This window comes from Cicer arietinum, chromosome 3, assembly GCF_000331145.2.
Source record: "Cicer arietinum cultivar CDC Frontier isolate Library 1 chromosome 3, Cicar.CDCFrontier_v2.0, whole genome shotgun sequence".
NCBI lineage: Eukaryota > Viridiplantae > Streptophyta > Magnoliopsida > Fabales > Fabaceae > Cicer > Cicer arietinum.
The window spans coordinates 33,648,649-33,658,326 of NC_021162.2; the positions used below are offsets into that span (position 1 = coordinate 33,648,649).

General features: G+C 33.9%; 1 protein-coding gene and 1 pseudogene across 1 annotated transcript in view; both read right to left on the minus strand.

The window, feature by feature from the left end:
- LOC101492827 (hydroquinone glucosyltransferase-like) overlaps positions 1-2,155 on the minus strand; it is a 5,783-nt pseudogene extending 3,628 nt beyond the window's left edge.
- Positions 2,156-4,731: 2,576 nt separating this feature from the next.
- LOC140919730 (uncharacterized) overlaps positions 4,732-9,678 on the minus strand; it is a 5,779-nt gene continuing 832 nt past the window's right edge. Inside the window, exons 3-8 of the mRNA XM_073366347.1 lie at positions 6,451-6,567; positions 6,037-6,363; positions 5,719-5,940; positions 5,195-5,571; positions 4,937-5,113; positions 4,732-4,846 (exon numbers count right to left, since the gene is read on the minus strand). Coding sequence (XP_073222448.1) covers positions 4,732-4,846; positions 4,937-5,113; positions 5,195-5,571; positions 5,719-5,940; positions 6,037-6,363; positions 6,451-6,567 — 1,335 coding nt within the window. The remainder of the gene's footprint in view (positions 4,847-4,936; positions 5,114-5,194; positions 5,572-5,718; positions 5,941-6,036; positions 6,364-6,450; positions 6,568-9,678) is intronic.

Below are 9,678 nucleotides of genomic sequence, written 5' to 3' on the forward strand. Positions count from 1 at the left end.
ATAAAGGGATTAGCATGTAGTTTGTTTTTTTTTTTTTTGTTGATAAGTTATGTATGCATTATATGTGCAATTATTATGTTTCATTCAAACAAATCTTTAAGTTATTAATTATACCCTCTTTGAACTACAATTTGGCTCATTTATTATGGAATTACAATAATAATGTTTTAGTAAAATTAATTTTAAAAAATGCAATAATTTACAATATTATTTTTTTTATAAATATTTTAATTTTGGCAACGGTTATAAAGCGTTGCCATACCTTAATTGAAAAAATGACTACGAGAACGGTTTTATCTTGGCAACAGTGTAAAACCGTTGTCGTTGTAAATTTGGAAAACCGTTCTGTAAGAGGTAGCTACAAGTACGGTTTTTACTAAGTGTTGCTGTTTCAAAAAAAATCCGTTGCGTTAGGCTAAGGCAACGCCTTGGTTCCCCACGGTCAGAAAACCGTTCTCGTAGATTACGGCAACGATTTTTTTACGTTAAGCAACGGTTTTTATGCGTTGCAGTAGGGCAAAAATGTTGTAGTGTCTATACTTGAAATATGAAAGTGAGACTTTGAGTAAATCAAAAACATTTCAAAACGTTTTTTCAAAGTTGTTTCAAGATTGATGTTAAGATATTGAAAAAGAGTTTGAAATGATTGATTCGTTAAATCAAAAGTTATGAAGTATTTATACTCCTTAGAAATCACTTCAGATCAGTGGAAATCATTGCTAGACATTTGATGAACATATGCAATGATCCAAGTTAAATATGAACTGAAAAATTGTATTGTTTCGCAGTTGTATTTGGCTACAACAGGAGTTGAATACACCTCTTTGTAACGTTTAGTTTTATTTGAATTTTGAAGCTTGTATTCAAATGCAGATGAGTGAATTTTTCCACTGACTTGGTTTTGTATTCGGCTACACCATGTTGTAGTCGAATACAAATGTGCAGTTTTAGCTACTGACTTAGCACTTGTATTTGAATACATTTTGCATTGTCTCGCAACAGTATTCAGCAACAGCAATAGTGTAGTCGAATACACCTTTTTTGTAACGTATTGTTTTATTTGAATATAGAAGTGAGTTTTTCCACTTACTTGGTTTTGTATTCGGCTACACCATGTTGTAGTCGAATACAAATGTGCAGTTTTAGCTACTGACTTAGCACTTGTATTTGAATACATTGTCTCGTATTCAAATAAAGTGTCTCGTTGTCGAATATAAAAGTCCAGTTTTAGCTACTGACTTAGCAATTGTATTTGAATGCATTGTCTCGTATTCAGATTCAAAAGTCCAGTTTTAGCTACTGACTTGAGTCTGTGTTCGGCTACAACATGTTGTATTCGAATACAACATTATTTTTGTCAAAACCTTGATTTTCAAACATTGTTCATGCATTTTGACAGTTTGAAAATTCTTTTGATGCATATGCTAAAATGAAAGGTTCTCATGTGCATTTGAAATATAAGAATATTAGATTGCATCATGTACCTTTACATTATAAGACTTCTAGTATATTTGACCATAGTTGACTTTGATTGTTGACTTCTTTTTGAGCTTGTAACTTGATCACTTTCCTTGGTGTTTGTCTTCATAAAAAACATAAGTATTTTACACCATGGAGTGGTATGCAACCTAATATTTTGATAAGCTCTGGTAGATCTTTGTACTCACATGATGTTTCCTCACCCAACTTAAGAAAATTGAAGCTAAAAGAAAGTGTAGTAGCTGCAAAAGAGAAGTATATATATAGGAAACATGTTGAAAACTTTAGCGAAGTTTAGCGCTTCGACAACAAAAGAATCAGCACCCAAGGCCACAAGGGGAGTCCTCAAAGCTAAGGACTTCAAGGCCTGGTGTAAATATGGCAAAGAAAGAGTAACAATGAGCTGACTTTTCATTTCTAAGGTGAGTGTCTCTTGTGGTAGGTCATTGGGATCCACTGTTAGAAGAAAAGTGTAGTTGATATTTGATGGAAGAGTTTGAAGAATTGTTTTTGAGGCACTTGGTGGAGACCCAAGTGTGAGAATAAGACATGCGACATGAATGAATGGATGAAGGTGAACAAGAAGCTTTTTGAATTGAAGAATATGGACTAAGTGGCCAAACCCAATACAAGGAACAACTGCTATGTGAATTGTTTTTTCCATGTCCAAGTTCATGAAACTCACCTTGTTCAAGACGTATATAGATTTTAAAGCAAATTATGAAATGGTATTATTCTAAAAATTATACACAATAATGAGAATTTCACTATACATTCAACACTACCTTATAACTATTAGATTGCATATAGGATAACAACTAATGAATAGATGCATATATAGTATATAACAGAAGCATATATTGCAAACTCAAAAATGAAACTAAGTTGACTCATACCTTTTCTTTGTTGTTAGTTTGATTTTGTTATAATGTCAATTTTTTGCTTTACAATTGAGTTGAAAATTTTGAATTATTGATGCATTTACAGTATTATATAAATATATATAGATATCATGTATATACTAATCACATACGACAACAAAAATACCTTATATCGGGAGTCCACAAATTTGAGGATATCATGTCAGTTTAGCTTAATGTAAGTACATCATCTTCAAATAATATCTTGTATTATACAACTCTTCTTGTATAATAAATACCCTTTATCTTCCTGCATGAAAGCTATACGATAAAAACTTTACCAGGATTGTAGAAATCAAGTATTCTCATTAAGATGGTCATTCATCTAGCTTATGGTAATTTGCCTTTATGGAAGAATAAACCAAAACATTTTTATGAAAACACTTTCAAGGTAAAAACTTTGAGTTGGTCTATATCAAGTAAGAATAAACTTCAGCTCTCAAATTTGTATCAAGGTAGATTCCTTGACGTATACACCATTCCAAAACAGACGTCACTACGCGAAAAAACACATTTTACAGCGCTTTTTTTAAGCCATTTACAACGCTTTTTCAAAAAAATAAGCGATGTGGAATCGAGCGCTGTAAATGATACAACAGCGATTTTAAGAAAGCGCTATAAAACATGTAAATATAACGCGCGCTTGTTATGCACATTTTACAGCGCTTCTTCAAAAAAGCGCTGTCATATGCACCCCATTATATGAGTTATGGGTCTGCTTTTAGAGCGCTTTATAACACAAGCGCTGTAAAATGCACACCCATAATTTTCATATTATGGGTCTGCATTTTACAGCGCTTTCTCAAGAAAGCGCTGTAAATTGCCCACCCATAATTTCATATTATGGGTCTGCATTTTACAGCGCTTTTGTTGTACATTTTACACCGCTTTCGCACGAAAGCGCTGTAAAATGTGCACCATTAAAGCGTTTTCAATTACTTACTACTTACTTGCTTATGTAATTACTTATGTATTAAACAAACTTATATATTAACTGTACTTATGTTTTAACTATTGATGTAGGGTGTCACTACATGTGTCCTATACTTGTCCTCGCCGACTCAACGGAAGGTGGGAAAAGGAATATTGTACAATACTTCGGGAGAAGTATTGCACAATATTCCGATCCCCGCGGGCCATGTCAAAGTATCGCCTACGGTTGCTTTCGAACCAACTGCACCGTTGCCCATACCGGACAACGATGGAGATATGAAGTTCTTAAGCGACGCTATTGGCAGTTACGTGGCATGGCCCACACACCTTGTTGCCCTCGAAAAAAAGATTCCCAAGGACAAATCAGTTACATCTCCCGAAAAGGTTTGTCACATTTATTGCCTAAGGTTTTTTATTTTTTCAGATTCAATAAACTAACATTTTACCTCATTTTTGTAGGTCCAAATAAATAAACCACCCCTACAGCCAAAAAAAGGCAGCAGACCTCAAAAATTGGAGGTTAATAGGGCTGCCAAACTACAAAGGCTGGAGGGTAATAAAGCTGCAAAACTTGCAGCAACAAAAAATCTGGATCGGGGAAAATCGGTCGCTGCTGCTGCTGCTCCTAATAAAAGTCAGCCACGCCTTGGTAAATACGGGGCGTGTCTTGACATCCAAATAAAAAGGAACATGGGCAGCAGCAACGATTCGCCCATTGTACAAATGAATCAAGACATCTTTGGAGATGAGTATATTGAGTACCTCGAAAAGGAGCAAATGTACGATCTTCTCGAACATAAGGAGCTGAGTGTTACTGTAATCAGCTTGTACATAAGGTAAAAAATACTTTTAATTGCATTTATTTGTAATTAATTAAATGTATTGGTAATTAATCTAGTTTAAAATTTTCATTGAAGGTTTTTGTACGAGAAGGTCGTGTGCACGAGGAAACTGTCAAATAAATACTCATTCTTGTCTCCGCATAAGATGTCGATGTTCAAACTCGATCCAGACAATGTAAAACACTACATTGTAGATATGTTTTTAAGAAATAAAGAAAGTGATAAATTGTTCTTGGCACCATATAATTCAGGGTACGTAATTTTATCTTTTTTAATTGATGAGAATTTAATTTATTAGTTGTCTATAAACAAAATTGCTTAACCAATTTTTTGTTGTTGTAGGGCACATTGGGTGCTATTTGCAATCAATGCGGTTTCTGAAGTTATATACTATTTGGATCCCGTGCACGGCGATTACACCAATCACCCCGGAATAAAGAATATGCTCGACACGTAAGTAATATTCATTTATTTCTTACATATATATATTTATATATATATATATATATATATGTGTGTGTGTGTGTGTGTGTGTGTAAGAAATAAATGAATATTACTTACGTGTCGAGCATATTCTTTATTCTGGGGTGATTGGTGTAATCGCCGTGCACGGGATCCAAATAGTATATCACTTCAGAGACCGCATTGATTGCAAATAGCACCCAATGTGCCCTACAACAACAAAAAATTGGTTAAGCAATTTTGTTTATAGACAACTAATAAATTAAATTCTCATCAATTAAAAAAGATAAAATTAAGTACCCTGAATTATATGGTGCCAAGAACAATTTATCACTTTCTATATTTCCTAAAAACATATCTACAATGTATTTTTTTACATTGTCTGGATCGAGTTTCCACATCGACATCTTATGTGGAGACAAGAATGAGTATTTATTTGACAATTTCCTCGTGCACACGACCTTCTCGTACAAAAACCTTCAATGAAAATTTTAAACTAGATTAATTACCAATACATTTAATTAATTACAAATAAATGCAATTAAAAGTATTTTTTACCTTATGTACAAGCTGATTACAGTAGCACTCAGTTCCTTATGTTCGAGAAGTTCGTACATGTGCTCCTTTTCGAGGTATTCAATATACTCATCTCCAAAGATGTCTTTATTCATTTGTACGATGGGCGAATCGTTGCTGCTGCCCATGTTCCTTTTTATTTGGATGTCAAGACACGCCCCGTATTTACCAAGGCGTGGCTGACTTTTATTAGGAGCAGCAGCAGCAGCGACCGATTTTCCCCGATCCAGATTTTTTGTTGCTGCAAGTTTGGCAGCTTTATTACCCTCCAGCCTTTGTAGTTTGGCAGCCCTATTAACCTCCAATTTTTGAGGTTTGCTGCCTTTTTTTGGTTGTAGGGGTGGTTTATTTATTTGGACCTACAAAAATGAGGTAAAATGTTAGTATATTGAATCTGAAAAAAAAACAAATCTTAGGCAATAAATGTGACAAACCTTTTCGGGAGATGTAGCTGATTTGTCTTTGGGAATCTTTTTTTGGAGGGCAACAAGGTTTGTGGGCCATGCCACGTAACTACCAATAGCATCGCTTAAGAACTGCATATCTCCATCGTTGTTCGGTATGGGCAACGGTGCAGTTGGTTCGAAAACAAGAGTAGGCGATACTTTGACATGGCCCGCAGGGATCGGAATATTGTGCAATACTTCTCCAGAAGTATTGTACAATATTCCTTTTCCCACCTTCCGTTGAGTAGGCGAGGACAAGTATAGGACACATGTAGTGACACCCTACATCAATAGTTAAAACATAAGTACAGTTAATATATAAGTTTGTTTAATACATAAGTAATTACATAAGCAAGTAAGTAGTAAGTAATTAATTACCTCGGGAATACTCTTCAAACCGACGTTGCAACTCCCGGTTTCACTCTCCATTTGTATTTCAGGTTGGAGCTGAACCGGAAGTTGCTTGTCTTTATTCGTATTCACCAAGAGTGCCACTTGCTCCGATAGGATTCTGAGCTTCTCTAATACTTCCTCGTTGGAAGGTTTTTGGCGCTTCTCTTGAGGAAAAAAGCTTTTGGGAGTTACGCCAAATCCTTTCCCCCTAACTCGACCGGAATACTCAGGGGCATTAAACACTTTCCCAAGAATGTCCCTGCAAGTATCCTTGTTGCCCTCTTGAGTTTCAGAACTTTGTTCAATAATTTCCTAAAATACATGTAACATTAAAAAGATAAGTTCAATAGCATTTTTAAAATACAATATTAAAAAATATTAAAGTGATAATATACTTACACAAAGTTCTACAACTTTTTTGACATTTTCATTATCAACCACTCCTTCCTTATTAACACGCGCTTCCTTCCACAATATATGACGACCCAAGGGTTGATCGGCTTGGGTGTCTTTTCTCTATTCGTTAAAATCATAAACAAAATAATACAAATTAGTTACACACTATAGTTTATAATACAAATTACAAGTGATGTTTAATTACTTACAATTTTTTGTTCAAGGCGTGCATATCCCATACGTGATTTCTTGTATGGGTGTTTTGGGTTGCTTGCCCGTTCGCGATTTGCCTTACTAATATTCTATATAAAAAAAAAATTGCAATTGTGTAAAAATTTAAAATACGCTACGAATATGAATAATAAAACACAAATGCTAATAAATTAATCACTTACGACAAACGCCGGGTCAGAACGTTTGGAAACAAATGCTCTCCATTCATCCTTTGATATATAATGTTGATATATTTTTGGAGGTTCATCATTTGTGTTTCCTTCTCTATCTTTTAGATAGAAATTTGAGAGATGGGATCTAAATCTACGATGGATCTTCCCAGCAACTCTCAAAACATACGACTTTCGTTCCTCATCAAGAACAAAAGTTGTCTGCAATGAAAACAATTATAAGTAATGTATTTTACAGAAAAAAAAAATTATAAATGACAAAATAGTAGATCAAAAAATTTACTTGAATGTCATTCCATATAATATCTTTGGCATCCTTCAACGCCTTATCTCTCCAGTTGTCTATTGTAATTGGGACATTTTGACGAACAACAGCCCCAATGTAGCTTACAAACATGGAGCTGTTGGGGTCAACTGGCTGACCTTTTTGACAAGCGCTGTAAAAGCCTTATAACGTGATGCGCCAACGTTATATGACCTACTACAGCGCTTGTTTTACGGCGCTTGACATCAAAAGCGTTGTAAAAGGTTCCGTTATTTTTAAAATATAATTACAACAGCGCTTGTGTTTAGCAAGCGCTGTAAAATGGGCGCTGTTAAATGTCATTTTTGGCGTAGTGCGTGAATATTAAATAATGTACATAGATATTTAGATTTGATAAATCATGACATTACAGAACCAAAATTAGAGATATAGTACACAATAGAAAGTAATAAAAGGTAGGTAGTACCCTTGGTGCCAAGAATCCACACAATGATTGGATGTCATTGCTGTTGGTATCAGTGACCTCGCAATAACAGAAAATATATCAGTTTTCTTTACCAAATTAATCAGTATCAAGTGCACAGCGGAATTTTAAATTTTGAGGCATGCAAAGTTAGCAATATAGAAAATTAAAGAGAGAGAGTTAGAGAAGAAGACACAGAGATTTATCCTGGTTCGGTTGTTCCACAACAACCTACGTCCAGTCCTGAAAATCCAATCGGATTTCAGATTTTCTTCTCCTTCAATAGAAAGAATCAATTACAAAGATTTTCCAGTTTCCTCCCTGAAACCTATCAATCTCTAATTATATCTTTCCTATTGAATACCCTCTGATCCTTGAAGACACTCAGCAGCCTATCACAGAATCAAAGTGCGACTCTTTCTTGTTGAGCCCTCTCAACCAAGAAAGTAGTCACCAGTTTCAAGCTGGCTTTTCTTGCGTTCTATTCGTTTCAAAGATTTATTACAGAATGAATAAAAGAAGTAAAACAAAAAAGTCTTCAATCTTTATGAATGTTGCTCCTCACAAATCTGGATATTCATGGATTGTTCTTGAGCACATTATCATTTCTCTTAGATTGTCAACAAACTGTATTGAGATCTGTAATCACAATTATGAAGTTGTTAGTTTGTTGCCATGAACCGTTTTTGAGAGCATAAGAGAAATTATGAAAGTTATGAAAAAGTTATGTAAAAGTTCTTAGAAGTTATGAGAATAAAGATTGAAAGACATCTTATATAGTTTCTGAAAAACCAACTACGAAATCGATTTCCCAATCGATTTTGTAAAGTTATAAAATGAGCTAAATCGATTTGCCAATCGATTATCGCGAGTCTTGTTTTTCTTTAATCTTGAAACTATACAAGCTAATCGATTTACCAATCGATTCTTTAAAACAACACTTTTCAGCAGAACATGTCCAGACCTGTATAAATCGATTGCCTAATCGATTTCTGGGAATCTGTTTTGATAAAACTATTTTCAATCGATTACTCAATCGATTTGCCAAACTTCAGAGTTCACTGTGTTTTCAACAAGTTTATTTCAATCGATTTGCCAATCGATTGTTTTCAAAACAGTGGCTCAGGTTTTTGATGTCAATCGATTTGTCAATCGATGTGATTCAAAATAGTGATTCAGTTTTAATATCAATCGATTTGCCAATCGATTGTTTTCAAAACAGTGGCTCAGCTATTTGATATCAATCGACTTGTCAATCGCTTTGGTGTCATGTTCCTGAAAAGTTTTTACCTGGTGTTTAGTTCAATCGATTTCCCAATCGATTGCAACCAAACTTTATCAAAATTGAAAGTGTTAACAATAGATTGTCCAATCGATTGTATTTGTCACAGGTGAGGTTATTTTTCAAATGATACTTTGTCAATCGATTTGCCAATCGATTCCCTCAGCACTGGAGTGCCACTGTGACTTATCCAATCGATTTACCAATCGATGTGTTACCATCAGGTTTGATTTGTGAAATGTTCAATCGATTTACCAATCGATTACTCTCCAAATCAGAGGCTACTGACTTGTGCAGTTTTCATTTTTAATTAAGCTAATCGATTGCCTAATCGATTGCACATTTACAAACACTTAAGATTTCCTTACACCCTTGTTATGAAATCGATTTCCCAATCGATTTACATATTCAGAATTCAACTTTTGTTGATTTCTTGTGTTCCAAGCAATTTGATCCAAGTGTGTAGGATTTGATTATGGTTCCTGAAATCTTGCTCAATTCAAATATTAGATTTGTCATGTATTGTATGAACATTGTTGAATTATTAATTATGTCAAAATTAGGAATTAAAGGATCAAAATCCAACAATTGCAAAGAAGAAAAAGTAAAAACATGAAAAGAAAATTCTATAAATAAAACCTGTTTTCTTCTGACACAGTGATTCATTGTATTATTATTTATATAAAGGATAGAGTTTGAGTTTGAGCACTGTCACCTTGAGGATTTATTATTATTATTATTATTATTATTATTATTATTATTATTATTATTATTATTATTATTATTATTATTATTATTATTATTATTATTATTATTA